At 34.4% G+C, this 22,023-nt stretch overlaps 1 protein-coding gene across 1 annotated transcript; it reads left to right on the top strand.

The window, feature by feature from the left end:
• The first annotated feature begins 26 nt into the window (after nt 1-26).
• LOC145319871 (uncharacterized) lies at nt 27-20,154 on the top strand. Its single transcript, XM_080162276.1, has 6 exons — nt 27-122; nt 867-959; nt 1,422-1,509; nt 17,133-17,948; nt 18,245-18,297; nt 19,230-20,154. The coding sequence occupies exons 4-6, from the start codon at nt 17,157-17,159 to the stop codon at nt 19,804-19,806; spliced, it is 1,422 nt and encodes a 473-aa protein (XP_080018402.1). The 5' UTR covers nt 27-122; nt 867-959; nt 1,422-1,509; nt 17,133-17,156; the 3' UTR covers nt 19,807-20,154.
• Nucleotides 20,155-22,023: the final 1,869 nt, after the last annotated feature.

Raw genomic sequence — 22,023 nt, 5'->3', positions numbered from 1 at the left:
TTATCAAATGTAAACATATTATTTTCAGATAAATATTAATAATACATAAAAATGCACCAAGTATAGATAGCAATGTTACAAAGAAAACAAGTTTCCGACCAATATTGTTTCTAAATGCACAGGTTATTTATTTTTATTCTTACTTAAGGCTACACATTATTCTCAAAGGGGTCCAACTTAATAGAATTTACATGGCTGGTTCTAGAAATATGATTCCTACTCGTGAACCAGCGCCGCTGGTATGTGCAGCGATGACTCTTTCTCCTTGTTCTTGTTTAGGATTGTTCATTGTTAAAAAGTTGAAAATTTAGAAATTTGAATCATGGGCAATTAAACCCTTTAATCTTGGTGCAGAGGGGAAAAGACATAGGCGAAAGATAGAAATTTGGTAGAAGAAAAGACAAGAGTTCTACACCTTTTTGTTTTGCTAAGCCGTAAGCCCCTGTGCCAACTTCAAGGCTTTGTGTATCTATGACCCCCTCTTAACCCACCTAGTCTAATGCTCCCTTTCGCACAGCAAAGTATGGGGGAATGGACTTAAAAGGCCATATGGTACAAAAGACCTAATCCTACATAAAGCCTAAATTAATTATAGAATAAATTCAAGGAACACAGCATCCACAAATCTGGAGGCCCTAACCCTGCGGGGTTACTTAACATTACCTAACCTAACTTAAGTATGTAGGTAGGATAGATTAGGTATTTATTTATTTTATGTTTTTTTTCATAAAGATAAAAAATAATTTCCCGCCAGAATAAGTTTCTGATTATGTATTAGTAGGCGGAGTCCACGTTGAGTAAATGGGCGGAGATTTTGTTTAGCTAAATATTCAGAAACAAGAGTTAAAATATTGTTTGTATTTTAGGTTGATAATTGTATTAATGTCAGCAACAAACATTTACAGTGAACAAAGAGAAATCTGCAGAGGAATTTTAATTGTGGATTAAACTCATGAAAGGTACTTTAATTTCATTGTTTGCATTGGTTTTCACACTAAGTTTACACTCATCCTGTTGGAGATGATACATTATATTAATATACATTATCATAACAAAGGAGGTCATTATTTTCGCGTATTTTCCATTAAGGCGAGTGTTTTAAGACTTTAAAATAGGAGTAGAACTCTAAAATTTGGCCTCGCAGATGCTTTAATGGGGTATAACATGTATTTTTGAAGAAATTGCGACCGAACTGATTATTAGATAATGATAATTAGTAATCAATTATAAACAATAATTTACTGTCAGAATCTTTTTTATTTAAATAACATCACAACCTTTTAACAAAAATAATGGCTTGTCCAGTTTCTGATTAAAAGTGGGAGGAGTCTATGTTGAGCATCATTTTTAAATAAATAGGCGGAGGTTTTGTTGCACTTTGATTTTATCAAAACATGAGTTAAATATTGTTTATGATTTAGGTTGATAATTGAATCAATGTCAGTCAACAACCAACAGTCACAGTGAACAGAGAGAAATACATCATACAAATATACTTTATATTATAAGGTATTTATACTTTGCTTTACTTCAGAAATAGTTAGAGTTAGATCTGAGCTGGATCTTTAAAAGCGTAGCCGTTGCCGTAGTCGTGGTCAGAGTTACAGCCACCAACCTAATAGCGATCTTTAAATCATATTAACCACGCGTTGCCGTGGCCACAAAAAAAATGCGATCTTTAAATCATATTGGCAACGCGTAGTCGTAGTCCTAGTCGTGGTTGGCCACGCTAAAAGAAGCTACAGTCCGTTAGTGTGGCTAAAGCGTTGCTAAAGCCACAAAGACAGCTACTTTTGATTATTTTAACGTAAAACCATTGAAAACGTAAATTATAATTGTTAAATGAATGTATAAATAATTGTACAGGCATGGAATATTTTATTTTAAAACTATCATAATAATATTTTAATTGTGGTTTTTATAAATAATAAAGAGACAGTTTTTAGGAAATCAATATGATAAAACTATAAATATACTTAAATTAAATTAAATTCTTTTGGGGATTTATTACTGCAATATTATTAATAAGGTTGGAATATGATTACATTTTTTAAATTTTAGTAATCGAATGTATTTCTTTATTTATATTGAATTTATTGGACTCTCCCTTTGTCTTGTGTGTAGTGGCTGTCTGTCCAGCCGTGCTGGGCAATTGGCCGGGCGTGCAATGTCGTGCTGTGCCGTGCCCCGGCACGATTTAGGCCATACCAGCCGTAGTACCAACTACATTGGATCTTGCCCTTAATAATATGTAAATATTACAAACATTTAAAATGTGTTATTAAAATAGTAATTTTGTATAAAATATAATTTCATTTCTTTGATGAAAATAATTTATTTTTAGGTGGGCCATAAAAGATTTTAGATATCCATAATTCTAGGATAGCCGGCATTGCACTTCTGTAAAATCATTTAAAAATGTTTTATTAGCAGCACTGTGGCGACGACTACGGCTACAGCTACAACTACGGCAACGGCAACGGCAACGGCTACAGCCACGGTTACGGTTACGGCAACGCCAACGGCTACACATTTAAAGATCCAGCTCTGTTATCTGATCTTTAATTATATATAAGTATACATGTTGATTGATTGATTGATTTTTAGTATACCAATTAATTAAATTTTCGACGCCCTTTCGTCCATATTAAAAGAATTTCGGCAGAATGCGGCGGTTTTTGGCAAAAGCGGCAGTTCCGCAACTGTTTCTTCACAGTTCCAAATTGTCCCCCTGTTAATCAACTGCCATTCCAAATTCTAGAGCTGTAACTCGATATGTTTTTAGTTGAGTTCCTTTGAATCGGTTTCTAAAAGTGTCACACCCGCCTCCCCATTTTCTAAAGCAATATTTATGCCGGATTTTTTATAATGATTCTTCTTTGTATAGGGAATCTATCTTAAACCGACTCTCTAATATTATTGAATACTGATTTTAAAAATATTTTGCTGACCATCATGACGTATAGCAATAGTAAGAATAAACAGCTAAATATTCTAATAAAGTGTATTAATTCAAGACAGATTAAAACATACAATAATATAATATTAAATATAATAGCAAGTATTCACTTTAGGGTTCGTGCCGAGTCGCAGAGCAAAGTCTTGCTCCGAGACGGTTGACACAAGAACTGAAAGCTAATATACAAAATACATATAATGCTCTCAAGTCAGGAAGAAAGGGACTATACATCACATTTCTCCCCGGCTTTAACATGAACATAAATTTCGAAACTGTAACATTACAGATTGAATATAACAATATGTTTATTACATGTTAATTATCAAATATATTATAAGTAGCATTGAATGCTTATTAAATAGATAATAATTGATCTGGTATGACACCTGCCATATTTTTTTAATTTTTTTTTTTTATATTTTATTTCCAGATCTTTAAACACTTCATATACATTTTTTTTTTATTTTGGTTCCTTAGAACTCTTTTGTGTTTTTTATATGTTCCTTTTTTTTCTTTTTATGTGTTTTTTTTTTCTTTTTATTATTTTTTAAAAAAAAACATTGATTAACATATAATCATTGAAAAATGTATTGATTAACATATAATGCATTGATTAACATACAAACATTGGAAATGCATTGATTAACATAGTTATTATAAATGCATGATAAATAAAAACATATAACCATCAGAATGCATTGATTTAAAAACATGGCATTAGAGATGCATTGTTATAAAAGCATTAATATTGAACCTTTTCGAGACTACTACTGCCTCAACAAATACTTAATACATAAAAATAAAATAAAATATGAATTAATACACAGTAAACTATAATTATTACTTTCTTTTTCCAGCTGCTCTTCCTTTCTTGCCAGATTCTTCAATGTCCATTCAAAGGAATGGTAGCTTCATCATCATTCACTCCAAGTTTTGCGGTCTCATCACACAAGCCGTCTTGAGGCATCCTTGCCTCAGTATCACCAAGCATATGTAAACATCTTTCAAATCCGCTATTAACCGCAACTGAAATCGAGGTTGCAACGCTATCAACCTCCTCTTGATTATCCAAAATCTTTTGATGCTTACGACTAACCTCCTCCTTGAATTTATCAAGCACCATCAATATTCCAGGCGTGTGTTCCATCCTCATCTCCTCCATCGCTTGTTCATCAACACGCCATTGCTGACCTGACAATTCAAGGTCTAGACAAACAGGAATGTTCTGATCCAAAGGCTGATCCTGCTGAACACAAACAGGACCCCCAAACCGAGTAACCAACTTAAAATCACCCTCAAACCACTCATTTACTTTGTGTTCAGGATTGAACTTCCACTCGAGATTGGTTGCCAACAAACTTGTATGAACTTTTCCATCCAACTCCAATCTAAGTTCCTTTACTACATTCTCTAAAGTAGTACCTGGCTCACATAGCAACGTCTGCTTGACTAGAGTCGGACGGAGACGTTTGCAGCGCATCTGCATTTCCCAGGTCAAAACTCTTCCGTCTACTTTATTGTTCACCAAACTACCTGTATATGTAGCACTCACAAGATTTTCAATTATTTCTCTTTGTCCATCCAATCTAACATAACGTATCTCAGCTGGCATCTCTCCACTGGTAATTAAGCTGACCGAATTCACGTTAAAGATGCGTGGAATAAAAACCGATAGGTTCATGTATTCATTCACATGAATAGCGTCAATAAACACTTTAGCACTCAAATCCTGTTCAGACTTTCCTTCAAGCCACTCTTTTTGTAACTCGAACAAAGTTGTGGATGGCATCTGTTTCAGAATAAAGGAAACTTTATTCACAACGTCTTTCCAATGTGCCAGGAGCCGGATAGCTGATGCAACCTGCGTCTTCAACCGCGCATCAATGCTATTGCCCACCGTTCTCAGCACCGTCTGAAGACTCATTCGACCATCTGCAGGTATGACGTCAACTCTGGAAAGTTGATGCCAGTCATCTAGTTCCCCCATATGCTTGATTATGGGTAACAATTCTCCCAACGTTTGGCAGCTTTTTCTCTCATCTCCATCCAGGTATTCAATCTTGGCAAGCAACACCAAACTTGGTAACATTTCACAAACAAGCTTGGAGAGAAACATAGTTGCACTCAATTTATTCAAATTGTTTGTCTCGTTCCAGTACAACTTTCTGTTTATGGCTTTAGAATGCTCACCAGCCGCTATCAGGTTCAAGTGTCTTGAGTTCTGGCTGGTAAAGATAGGGATCCTGTCCAAAGCCCAGTCTATTGAGTTGATACATCTCCCCATCTCTAACTGCAACGAAAGCATGTTTATTAAGTTCAATTTAAACCTTGGTTCATTATCAATAAGACGAACTAAATCTGCAAGTGGCATGTCCTCACTGTTCATAAACACATTCCTCGTCGATCTGCCCACACTCAACATCGGCAGCTCGACGCGCGACATTATCAACACCAGCCGAGATGCAGAGTTGCTGACCAACGCGCTCACTGGTAGACCAGGTTTGACTTGATTTCCTTCATCCGCAGATTGTTTGTGGCGACCATTTTCTTCATTGCTCAATAACTGTTGATTCATTGTTGCCGCCGTAACCAACCTGCAAAAATACAATATAATTAAATTTCAGCATAAGAATTTAAAATCTAGCATTAAATTCTTCCTCGGTAAATCTTTTTTTATAACACCATGAACAACAACAATACAAAACTACCAACATGGGAATTATACCTAACAACAACATCAAAACAATCAATACAAACTTAGCAAACAATGGTAGTATATCTTTAAACAAATGTTCTAAACCAAACCAAGAACCTGTAACTTGTTCGAAAAATGACAACTTATGATCAACAAAATCCAACTTAGAAGCCTGTCCATTAAAATCCTCAAAATCCTCTAAGCCCTGATATCTAATAGTCTTATTAAAATCAGCAATAAACACCTTTTCATCATTCTGAAAAATTTTTTGTCCCACATGTTCAGATTTCTCATTGGCAATGTGAAGAATTTCGAGTCCCTGCCCCTGATTCCCAAGGAACAAATTAGCTGTCAACTTCAAAAATACCGGACTTTGCGAGCAATTCAACAGTTTTATGTCCTCTACTGTAACAATCATTCTACTATATTCTTGTATCCCAACTGTCTCACCTTTATATTCCACCAACAAATGTCCTACAGCACATCCATAATCCACACCTAACTTTACTGGAATTTCAACCGCTGTACATTTTTCATACTTAGCAATCTCTCCCAGGTATATAATTCTGAACCCATGATGCAACTGTACATTTGATCTAACTTCTGTTTGAGCACATCTAGAAATACTGAAAAGTTCCATCATCCTCTCATTCCTTTCTCTACTAGCCAAAAACATAGCATTTAAATCAAACCTGGCTTCTTGTTTTAACAAATCCCCAAAATAACTTCTAACAGCCGCCTTCGGTTCCTCTAAAAACTTGATACCCTCCAATTCTGTTACAAAAATCTTAAAATCCAGATGCTGCAAAGCAAGTCTCTCTGTTCCCATAACTTTAACTAAAATATTCCTTTCCGAGTTAGAAACAAAAAGTTGATCATTCCACGTAGTTAAATTGAATGTATCTTGAAAAACTACCTTAAAATTACTGGCCGGTTTTCGTACTACATACGGAAAATAGCGTGAAGTTGATGTTGCCCACAAATGATTTTCTTCAAAATTCGCCACAATCGTCTTTTTATCATAATCCATAACAACATTTCCCTTGATCAAAACTGGAGTATTTTTTACTAAAATATGCAAAGTCCCAATAGCAAAACCTAAGTTGAACCACATGTTGTGCGCGTATACTCCCAGTGTCTTGCATTGAATGTTTTCACCACCAACATCCCCAAAAGGTGACAATGTTCCATTAACCGTAAAGCTGTGAACAGTTGGCAAATCTATGTTCACTTTAAAACTAATACCATCATGCTGATACTTGCCAGAATGAAAAACCCTTCTACATTCATCCATACTCAACTCAACCTGTGTTTCATGTGGCACGTCTAACACGTGCACATGACTCGCAGTGCCGCAAAACCAGCGCTCCAACTTTAGCCTAACCTCACAACTAATAGCCTCCGACAATATAAAATCAGTTTCTGCTAACCCCAGTAATTCCACAGATCTGACCGGTTCCATCCTATCATGCAAACAGGCAGCCGATCTAAGTTCAACAGCACTTATTTGAGAACAATCATAAGCCGCTAACCGTGGATCCTGTGACGCATACATACCACCAACAATAATAAAACAATAGGTCTGCATCACAACAACAAATAACAAAATATCCAAGTACCTGACTCCTCTATCATCCTTGGATTTCTTCACAGGTATTGGTCCAGAACGTCCACTTTTTGAACTACAGGCGTCAGGTGACCTCTTTCGCATACCACGATCTCCCTCTCGTCTATTCCGGTCATGTCTGTCACCACCGCCGCCTCCTCGCTTGTCGTCACGCTCCCGACGGTTATCATGGTAATCTCTTCTCCTGCAAATATTATACAAATTATTACAAATATTATTTTTTAATCAATTTTGCGAGGTTCCTAGTTACTACATCTGCTACAGAATAACGTTCTAATCTATCTTTATCTCTATTTTGTCTATCCTCATCCAATTTTTGTAATTGTCCTTCATTTGTAGAACCTTTAGGACGACCTTTCACAGGAATAGTTTCAGACATTTTTTGCGATTTTGCATTATCTAACGATCTATCTAATTCATCCTCCTCAACATCCCTACCCCGTTTAACACTTCCCCTTCTTTGTTCCAAGTTTACAATTTTACTCTGAAGTTTTGGAAAAGTGTCCTCTAAAATACTCATTCGAGACTCTAATTCTCTAGCAGATTCCATGTTAATATCCTCTACACCCAAACTGTTGTCTATTAAACTATTATCAGTCGCATAATCTCCATGAAAAACACTATCTTTACTAATAGTAGAATATGTAGAATCTAACTTAGTTTTGTCATTCGTATCATTTGTATCTACACTTTCAGAAATATGAGTACTTTCCAAAGTATCACTAAGATCCTCAACTAAATCATCTAAATTTTCATTATCCTTAGATACATTTTACCTTTACTGTGACAAGCCAACACCCAAAAAAGATTCCTCCAAAAAATCTGGTGTTACCTGTCCATCCTTCCGCCTTCCAACCACCTCTGGACTAGCGCCACAACTATTCTCCTCTTCAGTAACGCCTGAACAAGATAAATTTCTTAAGGTATTGGGAAAATCATAGTTTATTTTCAAGTCATTGTCCACAGAGAAGAACTCATCTGTAACCACTAAGTCAATCTTTTCATCTGGAGTCAAATCTAGAGTACTCTCTATAACATATATTTTATCCCTTGGCACAATTCTTACCCCTTTGTCTTTCAATCTACACTTTTCTAGGGGTTGAACCTCAAACAAACTGTCAGAAATTACTTTTGTCACTAGACACGGACCCACCCATAACGAACAGAGTTTACGAGCTACACCAATCGTTGTGACGTCATAATAAATATAACAATAGGAATTTATAGCTATCGGCCGACCTATCCTTTCTGTATTTTCTACCTGTAAATACTTCTCAGTCCTCTCTTGTCCAGTTCTCCAATTTCTGTCAAGACAATCCAATAACTCTGAAAAATTCATATATTTAATCTTTGTGCGTGTTAAAGGATCAAATGCGTCAAGTGGAAGTTTAGGGTTTCGTAGGAAAAACTTGAAAAACGGGGACATCCTAACCTCCGATTAAAAGAAGTGTTCATACAAAATTGTGTAGCTTTAAGTTTATGAGCCCAATCTCCATCTTGAAAACGTAAATCAGTCTTAAGAAACGAATACACCGATTGGTTGTATCTTTCACTAAAATTAGAATTAGCTGATCTGGGAGGGATAAAAATTTGTTCAATACCCAACCTTAAACAAACTTCCCTAAAAACTTTCGATTTAAAACTTTGTGCATTGTCAGTCCTAATTCTCTCGCACAATCCCCAAACAGAAAATAAATTAAACTTCAAACATTCAATAATTGTTTCAGCTTTAACATCTTCAATAGCAAACAACCACACATATCTAGTACAACTGTCAACTACTATTAAAATATGCTTACAAATGACTCCATTATATTCACACTCATTCAAAGGACCTATCGCATCTATGGCCAACTCTGCCATAGCCTCCCCAGCCAAAGGTGAAAATTCTATATTATGATTATGTTTCGGTTTTTTACGCCTATTCAAACAAATGACACAATTTGCAACTGCTGCAGCTACATATTTAGACACATAGGGAAAAATAAAGTGTCTGTTAATCCTGCTCAAAGTCTCCAGGTAACCCCTATGTCCCGCTGTAACATCTGCATGAGCCAACAAAAAAACTTTATTGTACATTCCAATAGGTACCACTACCCGTTCTATAAATTGAAATTCCTTCTGGAGCCGCATAGGTGAAGTCAAAATAATTAAACCATCTTTAAAACTCAAATGTTCGAAAAACCTTAATATTTGTTTACCACGATAAGGCATTTGAGACAATTCTCTGGACGTGGGCTTTACATTATTTACAATAAATTTCCTCACCTCCACTAGAACAGGATCCTTTTCCAGACTACGACTGAATTCTCTCGCCTTCAATCTTGACGCTATTTGACTGGCCGTCTCTGCTCCAATTCCTGCAATAAGACATAATTTAGGATCTTCTAATTGATATACAGTATCCAATATTAACTCTCCTTGTTCGTCCGTCGATAATTTAGATATCCTATCTTTACTATCCTCTAATGTAGTACGTGACAATATATCAACATTAGTATGCATCTTGCCCTGCCTATGTACAACCTCATAACTGAAGGTGGATAAAAAATTTATCCACCTTATGGTGAGGCCAACAAAATATCCGTTTTGTCTCCAAGTAGATAGATGTTTCAGTGCAGCTGAATCAGTTCTCACGATAAATTTCTTGTGTCTCAAATAACATTCAAATCTTTCAACAGCATTTACTAATGCACATAATTCTCCTTTATGCGCTGCATAATTGGCTTCATGAGTTGAACAAACACGTGACCAACACGATATCATTTTCTCTTGACCATTTTGTTTTTGACTTAACACTGCAGACATAGCTGTAGATGACCAATCTGTATCCAACACAAATGGTTCAGCCTCCATCCTCCAATCTGGAAATGATTTGCTTATTTCTTCACAGAACAATTCTCTAGTCTTTGTAAAAGCTTCCATACTTTTTTCATCCCATTCTATTTTACTACTGTTTCTGAATTTGTTCAATGGTGCCGTAATATCAGAAAAATTCTTGAAATATGAACCATAATAATTTATGAAACCAGTAAATCTTTGAATATCTTTACCTGTTTCAGGTACTGGCCAATTCTTAATTTTTTCAATATATGCTTTGTCCATGAATATGCCTTCTGCATTTATAATATGACCCAGAAATTTCACTTCCTCTGCAAACAATGTACATTTTCCAAGATTAATCTTGAGGCCTGCTTCACAGAAGGTTCGTAGTAGTGTATTCAGATGCTCCAGATGTTCCTCTACATTCATGCTATACACAAGAACATCGTCTAAATAAACTAGACAAAATGCTCTTAATTCAGGACTCAAATCCATTACTCTATCCATCAATTTTACAAACGCACTTGGAGCATTGGTCAATCTGAACGGTAGCCTCTTGAAGCAATACTGCCGTCCATTAGAACAAAATGCTGTATATTTCCTGACAGATTCCTTCAAATGCATTGAATTATACGCCGAAGTAAGGTCAATAGACGTAAAAATCTTCTTTCCTCCAAGTTTGTCAAATAGCTCACCAATGTTAGGCAAAGGATAACATATCTTCTCAGTTATCTCATTTAACGAGCGATAGTCCAGGACAAACCTGACTTTCACCTCGTTAGTGTTTCCCACTTTCTTCTTAACAGCAAAGATTCCAGAATTAAACGGTGAATTGCATTCTTCTATCACATCTGTCTCCAACCATAAATCAATCTGTTCTTTTAGTTTCTCTGCATGATGAGGATTAAGTCTAATCATTCTATTTTTGAAAGGTTGAGCTCCAGGAACTAACTGAATATCATACTCCTCCAAAGTACAAGATCCAATATCCGTAGGGTCAATCGATAACGCCTTAAAATTCTTTAAAAACAAACCAACTATTCTACCTTTCAAAGAGACGTTATCTTTTAAAAACGGAACTTTATCCAACTTCAATTTATCTTTAATAAAACGAATCTTCTTTAATGTTGTTGACACATCTTCTTTAACTCTATTCTCTTGCAACATCGCTATCTTCTCCGCTAAAAACAAATTTCCAACCAAAGTACCAGCAGGAACAGATTTCTTAAAAGTTTCAAAATTCGTAATTTTAGTCATAATTTTACCGTTTTTTCCCACCTCCGTAATTCCTTCATTTATCAACAAGTTATTCCGGCTACAGTAACCTTGTCTAGGAGCTATATAACACAACTGTCCTTCAGGCATATTTCCCTTAGTTGAAACTTCTACCACAACTGTACTTAATGCTGGAATTTCTATTCGATCTTTCAATGAACAAATCCATTTTTGGTCTTGTAACTCGGCTACATTAATCTCAGGTTTCTTAGTTCTTGCCTTCTCCATTTTCTCCAGAACCGTATGAACCAAATTCTTCACTACAATCTTTCGTTTAGCTACCAAATTCACACTGATTCCATGCATCTCAATCCTGTTACCATCTTTGGCAAATATCGTCTTCACGTGATTTTTGTTAAGCCAATGACTGCCTAGATTCATAGGTACAGTCATGCCAGAAATCACAAAGCAATCTTCTTTAAAACTGTGGCCTCCAATCTGAAATTCAACATTCCGAACAACACCGTTTTGATTGATTAGCCATAGTTTCTTAGGGTTTGGACCTAAGTAGTCATGGAGTAGGCTGAGACACTTTTGTACAGCCACTAGGGCTATCAAGCTCCACGTTCAAGCACATTATGACTTGACCCGCTATCTCATGAGAGCTACTCATTATTACCTCACCCTCGCCGAGTATGGCAGGTGTCCCAAATTAAGTCACCGTAATGAATGACGCTCTCCGCAGAGGAGCTTGGGATAGGGGTAGTACTGATATTATGTACTTAACTATTAAGTATCCAAACTTACTCAATAATCCCCTTCTTACACAACCAGGGGAAGTTGCATGAATGTATTCAACTGAGAAATTTGAGTTGCCACATGGGGACTAGAACTCGAACTCTCATCACCGTAACTCAGTGCGTTACCACTGAGCTACGACGCCCCAACAACACCGTCAATCTTGATGCTGGAACCCTGCACGCCTGTTGCTTTCGAATCCGTCTCCTCAATTGTACATTCAAGTTTTCTAGCTAACACTCGAGAGATCAGGCAGCCACGGGCATTACCGCTGTCAACTAAGGCCAGGATTTCAATGCCACCAATCTTCATTGGAACGTAGACTTCAGCCGCTCCAGCCGCCATCTCAGAATCTTCATGAAAATTAGAAAACAGCTATCTAACCAACACCAGCAGTTATGAGGTTGTAACTATCCAATTTTTCCTATCAAATAACTATCTATCTTTTTGCAACAAAACAATAGAATAACAGAATAACAAAATAAAACAAAACACTCACCGACAATATTTCCTCCTCCAACAGAAACGTCCAAAATATCTCAATCCACAATCAACAAAACTCCTCCTCCAACAGAAACGTCCAAAATATCTCAATCCACAATCAACAAAACTTCTCTCCGACCAATCTAAAATATTACAAATATTTTAGATGCCAATTAGTAGATAAATCACTTTAAATAAGAATTAATATCGGTATTAATATATATAACTAATTGTTTACAAGACTGATTTTCGAACAGCAATATATATAATAGTAATCAAATATTTAACAACATAAAAAAAATCTTAATAACTCACCATCAAATAAATAGTATATCTCAACCACTACAAATACTCTTCCCGACCAATCTAAAATAAAATACAATTATTTTAGATGCCATACTTAAATGTTATCACTAAACAAATAAACTTGCAACACATTTAATAAAAGAGATTGTATTAAGAAATATAATATTAATCAAATATTATCAATCACCAAGCAACTAAATCAATCTTTCTGAATGCCATAAATTCAATTTTTTTTTTAATTCAATAAAATATTACCTAATAATACTATTATTATCAGATTAATAACTGATCTCCTGCACACTATTTTTTTTTTTGTATGAAATATTTGAAAGTCGAAACTCAACTAACTATATATCTCCATACCTGAGAGCACCTTCTTGCGCAGCTCAACTTCTGTGTGCAGCTCAACTTTCTGCGCATGGAACGCCCCACTCCTGTTAATCATTGCAGCTACCTCTCTACACCACCCCATTTTGCGCACACCAGCTCTGAGAGATAGTGCAAACTTCTTTGCAAATATGTTCACTCCCCCTTTCTCCTCAAAAGAGAGACAGCTCCACCATTCTTGCGCATACCAACTCCGAGAGACAGCGCAAAATATCTGCCAACCCCTCCCTTCCTTTAGAGAGAGTGGCTACTCCATGATGATATCTAATGCATTATAACAATTTTGCTTCATGAAATTCTAAGCTTCATAAAAAATTTGCTGAATCAACATTACTAAATCGCAATATAATTGTTTTAAAACTAAATACTTAAAACCACAATAACTGACTCAACTTTTAAAACAATTTTTCACATTTTCATCAAAATTTAATACTTTTCAAATATCTAATTTCACATTTTTATCAAATTTGATTCAATTTTAAATTAAAATTAATATTCTTTCAATAGCAATTTTACAAAATTGTATTCCTATTTCGTTATTCCATTTTTCACTTCTTTATTATTCTTATCTCTGTTAGACTCCCCAACAGTCTGAAACAAAAATGAATTTTTCTAATTTCAACAAAACTTAATCGAAAACTAAATTAATTATTTTGATTTCTATTATAACATAATCTCATAACTTCATATACGGTAATAAACAATATGTTATCTTTTCATAATTCAAAATAAACCATCAAAATAAACTATCACAGTATTAGAGTTGCTTCGTTCACTCTTTATCATTAATTTTGTTTTGTTGTTGTTTATTTACAATGCGCATAAATCAAAACAATGCCGCGTAACATGTAAAAAATGGAATAAGGTTTTAGTGGTCATAATACATACAAAACATTAATACCATAAAATGTCATCTATAATAGCACTATTCCATGCCTCAACCTCCGCTACAAGATCATCTTCATAATCGCGTGCCCCTAAACCATCGACATGCGCCACTTCCTTCGTATCTGCTTCATCCTCCACCCCTTCTTCAATTCCACCAACCAATTTCTTTTTATCAATGCCATTTTCATTCTTTTTAAAACTCTTTTGCCCCGTCTTATAGGGAACAAAAGGCTTGTTTCCCCACCGCAAAAAGTATTTTCCTTTAGGATTAGGTAACTTTTTATCTCTAATATCAAAGCAATCCCTCATCATGTGACCTTTTCTATTGCAATAATAACAAATAAAACCACCTTGAATTGCGCCAATCAAAGGAATAAGTTCAGCTGGTCCGCCAAATTCATCAGCTAAATCAATTTCACATTGATTTATTTCGTATGAAAAATTATCTTCATCACTAACCTGATCAATAGTTACAGGATTTGACTTGGAACCAACGCCCCCAACCATCGTTTTAGCCAACGCCATCTGGTTTGTTGTACATCCTCTAGCCATTGACCCTGAAATTTGATTAAATTGTAGCCCTTTAACAATCAGCTGTGCTTTAACTATTAACTCTGTCCGAAACTTCGTTATCATTCGCACTTGTCCGTCACGCTCCAAATCCAACGAAAATTGACGCATCTGATTAGCCAAAAGTGGAGATAAAATCACATTACACACTTGAGAATAGAAATCCATAAACATATCATCAGTTGGTTTCGGATACGCACGTTTCCAGAATGATAATATCTTATCAAAAAATGCATCAATCTTATCATTTTCATGTTGCTTAACACACAAATACGCATCTTTACACACATTTTTCATGTCGGGTGGTAAAAATGTCTCTCGCATTTTACACAAGTACCCCTTTAATGTTAATCGTCTATTCTCCATATCAGCAGGTTTTAGCGTATAACCACAAGCGGTTCTTACACCCACACACTTATCAAACAGAATTTCCTTGCACACTTGATGATTAGTCATATGATACCGTCTAGTAGTCATCCAAAATCTCTCTAAATAATCATCAAAGAAAATCACATCATCGTCTACTAAAAATTCAGGCACATTCTTTCTGAACTGATCATCAAGCTTAGCACACGTTTCATTGTACCTATGAACATTCTCCTCCCCCTGCGAAACATACAAAGATCTATCTGGTACATAAACAAGAGATTTACACCAACTAACCTGTGATTCACTCAGTCCAGCCTCAAAGAAATTGAGCGTATTAAAATCCTCCGCTTTAACCTCAGAAAGGGCTGGCCACCACATGAGAACTCCATTGTAGATATTATCCACAGCATCAACCTTAGACAACTCCCAAAGTTTTATGATCTTATCTTCATGATCTTGCATTCCACCAAAAATAGTTCGAGAACCACTAGCAAACAATTTAGGCTTCTCCTCTGGTACAGATCCTCCAGCCGTCCTCTGCCAAGGCATAGAGTTATTCAAACTATTCTGCTGGGTATTCAAACTATTCTGCTGGGCAATTCTATCCAAAATTCGCTGCTGGCCAGTCATAAACTCATCAACAACCGTCACATTCTCGGTTTTGATATCATTATCAACACTAGGCACCACCACCTTATTAAGGCGATCTTCCAAATCGTCCATACGAGTAGCCAGTCCAGTAACCGCGGCACTATTAGTAGTAACATTATCCGTCAACTCTTGAATACTAGTCTCCAGGGGCGCTATACGCCCACCCATCTCCGCCGCCACATTATCAATTCTGGTCCCAAGAGCATGAATCTCATTCTTGACCGTACCCCAAAAACTTAACATGTACACATTAAGGCGGGTTGATTTTCAACTTTTTTGGAATTTCACATTTTTTCACATTGGCAAGGGTTACTGGGCCAATATAAAACCCTGTGAAATTTGAAAGAGGTTTTTCAATCAAAAAACAACGGGCGCGCGGGGGTTATAAAATGTGCCCACCCCCTTATATAACCAAAAATTGAAATTCCTTCAAACACAGGCATGTTGCATATCAAAATGACCGCATTGAAATGCTGATTACAGATCTGAAAACCGTTTTGAAAAATATTGATTCAGTCTGAAATGGTTTTCAAATAACCTACAAAAATGACCAATTTTGACTAAATCAGCCTTTTTAGGTACTTAATGAGCTCTTATTCGAACTAGGAGCAATGTTTTTCAAAACGGTTTTCAGATTCATAATCAGCATTTCAATGCGGTCATTTTAATATGCAACATGCCTGTGTTTGAAGGAATTTCAATTTTTGGTTTTATAAGGGGGTGAGCACTTTTTATTCCCCCCCGCGCGCCCGTTGTTTTTGGATTAAAAAACCTGTTTCAAGTTTCACAGGGTTTTATATAGGCCCAGTAACCCTTGCCAATGTGAAAAAATGTGAAATTCCAAAAAAGTTGAAAATCAACCCGCCTTAGTACACATCCTTCTCCTCCTGAGACATCTTTCTCCATTCAGCAATGTCCATCCTGGTCACTGCAAATATCCTGAACAAAAACCAAAAGCAAAGAAATAATACAATTAAAAGAAAATCTGAGCTATAGATTCGTACTACACTACTGCGCCAAAATGACGTATAGCAATAGTAAGAATAAACAGCTAAATATTCTAATAAAGTGTATTAATTCAAGACAGATTAAAACATACAATAATATAATATTAAATATAATAGCAAGTATTCACTTTAGGGTTCGTGCCGAGTCGCAGAGCAAAGTCTTGCTCCGAGACGGTTGACACAAGAACTGAAAGCTAATATACAAAATACATATAATGCTCTCAAGTCAGGAAGAAAGGGACTATACATCACAATCATTTCCAAATTCCCACCTACTCCGCATTTAAATATACATCTCTTCAGCTTTTATCAAAGATTTTGTGTTATAATTCTAATTCATATAAATAATTTCAGGAGATTGAGAGAGGATATACCACCATGAATACTTGTGATATTTGTAAAAAGAATTTTACACAGAAATATAATTTGCTGGTTCATAGGAGGGTACATACTGGTGAGAAGCCATACTCATGTGATCAATGTGAAAAGGCATATTCTAGTAATAGCGATTTAACTAAACATAAAAGAGTCCACACAGGTGAGAAGCCATTCTCATGTGATCAATGTGAAAAGACATTTACAACTAGTAGTTTTTTGACTAAACATAAAAGAGTTCATACAGGTGAGAAGCCATACTCATGTGATCAATGTGAAAAGACATTTTCTCGTAATGAAAGTTTGACTGACCATAAAAGAATTCATACTGGAGAGAAACCATACTCATGTGATCGATGTGGAAAGACCTTTGCAACTAGTGGTCACTTGACTAAACATAAAAGAGTTCATACAGGTGAGAAGCCATACTCATGTGATCAATGTGAAAAGACATTTTCTCGTAATGAAAGTTTGACTGACCATAAAAGAATTCATTCAGGTGAGAAGCCATACTCATGTGAATTATGTCAGAAATCTTATTACACTAGCACAGAACTGTCAAGACATAAAAAATCAGCTGGACATCTCAAGAAGTTAGGATCTACTCAGAATACAATTCCAGCTCCTGCTTCTACCAGTTTTGTTGATTGTGGTGAAGCTGAAGTAAAATTAGAGATAAAAGAAGAAGAAACTCTTGATGAAGATCCTCTCTTTATAAAGATGGAGGCTGAGAGTGCGGAATTAATTATAAAAGAGGAAATAAAAGAGGAAGAAGGAATTGCGATCGAAGAATTTGTTTAAGTAGATATAAATTAAAATGTTTTTGATATTTATGTTCGTACTTAAGATTTGATTATATGTGTAAATAATATTACTTCTCCAAAAACAATTTTTAAAAAAAATCATAATTCTTTGAAAAAAATGTTATTTGTAGAAATGTGTAAAATCTTATATATTTTGTTTTAACATCTGTGTTGTCCTTACCTTACAGGGCTACTTTGTACATACCCAATTTACCCTAACCTAAGTTTGAGGAATACTTATTGATAGAATATTGTAAAAATTTTTAATATTTCAACTAAATTGTGTAGATACTGTTTCTGTTTATACATTTTTTATGTTCTTCTCTTGAATGCAAAACTGTGTATACCTTCTTTAAATCAATTATATCTACTTATGAAATAATAATTTTGTCTATTTTCAGACAAAAAATAAAATGAAAAAATAATTGAAACTGAAGTTAACATAAAGAGAAACAAACCACGAATAGTCTCCATTCAGAAAATAAATGTAAGTTAGGTAGTTTTTAGCATGTACAAGTATAAAGTGGGAGGTAGGTTGTGCTAAAATTCCGTAAAAGTGTGAGTTTTAAGGCTTAAAACCAGTAGTAGAATGATAATATTCACTAAATATTTTTCACTAATATTTTTGTTTATAGTTCTTTTCAATAAGGAATACACATATTTCGTGAATATAATATTAAATAAAACAACACACCATATCTGGAATACTTTTACTTACATATTGATGGACACACCCTACATATAGTGTAGTTATAGTTACTTAATAAGATATGGATCTATACGGGAGAGTTTTTATAGAGTACATCTAGAATACTTTTACCTAAATAGTAAAGCCCTACATATAGAGTAGCTATACTAAAAAAGATATAGATGCAAGGAGAAATATTTTTATAAGTACATATATAATAATTTTACCTAGGTACTTAGTGACAGTATTTAAGCAGGACACACCCTACATATAGAGTAGCTATACTAAAAAAGATATAGATGCAAGGAGAAATATTTTTATAAGTACATATATAATAATTTTACCTAGGTACTTAGTGACAGTATTAAAGCAGGACACGCCCTACATATAGAGAAGCTATACTAAAAAAGATATGAATTCTCATAGAGTACTTTTACCTACTCATTGTCAGACGTACAGACGGACACACTTTAATTTTAGAGTAGCTATTACAATATAATCAGTTATTAAAATGATTAATAAAAAGGATTAAAATTGTTATTATTAATTCTACACAGGTATTACATTAAATATTATTTATTTCAGGTGCAAGAATAATTATGAATCCATCATGAACAAGTGTCATATCTGTAGCAAGGAATTTTCTTTAAAGAGTAATTTGACAAGACATATGGGAATTCATACAGGTGAGAGGCCATTCAAATGTGATTCTTGCGGAAAGACTTTCTCACAACAAAGTGTATTAGCTCGTCACAAGACGGTCCATACAGGAGAGAAGCCATTCAAATGTATTTTTTGTAAGAGGGCATTTTCGCACAATAGTGACTTAACAAAGCACAATAGGATTCATACAGGTGAGAAGCCATACTCTTGTGGTACATGTGAAAAAAGTAGTGAGTTAACTGTTCACAAGAGGACCCATACAGGAGAGAAGCCATACTATTGTGAATTCTGCCAGAAATATTATTCCTCTAGCTCAGAACTGTCAAAACATAATAAATCTGCTGGACATCTCAAGAAGTTAGAATCTACTAAGAATACAGTTCTACCTTCTACTTCTACTCTTGATGAGGATCCTATCTTTATGGAGGCTGAGAGTGTGGAAGTAATTATAAAAGAGGAAATAAAAGAAGAAGGAATTGAGAGTGAAGAATTTGTTTAAGCAGACAAACATAAAAATGTTTGATGAATGCATAACCCTAAATAGCAAATTAGTTGTAAATGTCTTTTAAAAAGTGCTTAATTATGTTTATTTATGTTTGTATTTAAGATTTGATAATATGTGTAAATAATATTGCTTCTTTAAATCATAATTTTTTGAAAAAAATGTTAATTGTAAAAATGTGTTACCTTACAGGGCTACCTTGTACATACTCAAATTATCCTAACCTAAGTTTGAGGAATAATAATTAATATAATAATGTAAAAATTAATTATGTTTCAAATGTTTCTGTTTATACATTTTTTTTCTGTCCTTCTCTTTTATGCAAAAATACCTTCTTTAATTCAATTATATCTACTTATGATATAATAATTTTATCTATTTTCAGACAAAAATAAAATAAAATAGATTTGAAACTGAAGTCAACTTAAAGAGAAACAAGCCACGCATAGTCTCAGTTCAGAAAATTAAAGTAAGTTAGTTTTTAACAAGTAAAGATAATTTTGTCCATAACATTGAATAAAACAGCATAGCATATTTGGAATCCTTTTAATTAAATATTGATGGACACACCCAACATATAGAGTAGCTAAACTAAATAAGATATGAATGTAAGGAGAGAGTTTTCATATAATACATAGTGACAGACCTTCAGAAACAACCTTAAATAAAGAGAAGCGGTAATGACAAAGTCATACAAAAAAATAATCAAAGTGTAATTATTAATCTAGTTATAAAATTGTATTACATTAAATATTATTTATTCCAGGTGCAAGAACAATTAGTAATCCATCATGAACAAGTGTCATATCTGCGATAAGGAATTCTCTACAAAATACAAGACATATGAAAATTCATACAGGAGAGAAGCTATTCAAATGTGATACATGTGAGAAGGCTTTCTCACAACAAGGTCATTTAACTGTCCATGAGAGGATCCATACAGGAGAGAAGCCATAATCTTGTGATACATGTGATAAGACTTTCTTACAGCAATGTGAATTAACTTTCCATAAGAGGATCAATACAGGAGAGAAGCCAAAGATTGATGCTGAGAGTTTGGAAGCAATTATAAAAGAGGAAATAAAGGAGGAAGAACGAATTGAGAGTGAGGAATTTGTTTAAGTAGATAAACATAAAAATGATTGTTTTTAATTGCGAATTCATTAAGTGATTTATTTTATATTTATATTTCATTTCAATTAAATAAAAGTAAACGTAATTTTTGAATTCATTTCAAAGAATCAAATGAGTTGTTCAGTAAGATCAAATGAGTAGTGAAGTTAAGTTTCCCTGTTCCTATCTTCTTTAATGGTCTTGTTTTTCTTTAAAAAAATGGCTTAAAGATACCAGATAAGATTTTATAATAAGATCTTGCTTTTCAAGTTTCTAGTTTTAAATTATTTTTGTTTCCTATTAAGGTATCCAAGACAACCTTTGACGACGAAAATTTTAGACAAAGCCTGCATGATTAATATCTACAAACCTTACCCTTTCTCGAGGTTTTTACCTAGACATTACCTGGTTTCTGTTAAACCATCTCACTCTGGGGGGTGATTCTACTCGAACATTTATCAGCGCCATATTATTACATTTTTTACAAATGTGTTTGCTCAAATTATAAAGTTATAGGGTTAATGTCCCTAAGTTATACAAGAAGGAGTGCAAGGTATACACCAGCTAATACACAAGAACCTGTTTTTATATCCCCTCAAGTCAATCCAAATCAGGAATAAAATATTCACACTATGTACCAGCACTTAATTTGATAAGTGCAAGGTATACACCAGCTAATACACAAGAACCTGTGTTTATATCTCCCCAAGTCAATCCTAATCAGGAATAAAATATTAAAGCTGATACATTGTTGACATGTCCCTAAATTAAGCATTTTATAATTCACTCTTTATAAAAATTGCGTAACCACAACAAGATAATTCAAACTTTATCTAGTTGTTATGTAAATTAATAGTAGATAGTAGTAAAATATTTCAGCCGTTAATTCATTCTTTAATAATAAATTAATTAATTAAAGCGTAAAATATGCAATAGTTTGTATTTAAGATTTGATAGTAAGTGTATATAATATTGCTTCTCCAAAATATTTTAAAGAAAAAATCATAATTCTCTGAAAAAAGTTTTGTATAAAAATGTGTAAATAGGTATCTAGAACCTTATATACTTTGTTTCCTTTGTTTGCTTTTTGTTTAAACACAA

Source organism: Acartia tonsa, chromosome 5, assembly GCF_053477335.1.
Source record: "Acartia tonsa isolate MP-2025a chromosome 5, ASM5347733v1, whole genome shotgun sequence".
Taxonomy (NCBI): Eukaryota; Metazoa; Arthropoda; class Copepoda; order Calanoida; family Acartiidae; genus Acartia; species Acartia tonsa.
The sequence above is the reverse complement of the archived record's forward strand: the minus strand, read 5'-3'. Positions and strand labels throughout refer to the sequence as shown.

What these genes read in the sequence shown, in the direction of transcription:
- LOC145319871 (XM_080162276.1), top strand. Translation starts at nt 17,157, where the DNA reads ATGAATACTTGTGATATTTGTAAAAAGAATTTTACACAGAAATATAAT. An exon ending in GAATTGCGATCGAAGAATTT is followed by an intron (nt 17,949 to 18,244) that starts GTTTAAGTAGAT and finishes TAAATTGTGTAG; the next exon opens with ATACTGTTTCTGTTTATACA. An exon ending in TCTCTTGAATGCAAAACTGT is followed by an intron (nt 18,298 to 19,229) that starts GTATACCTTCTT and finishes TATTTATTTCAG; the next exon opens with GTGCAAGAATAATTATGAAT.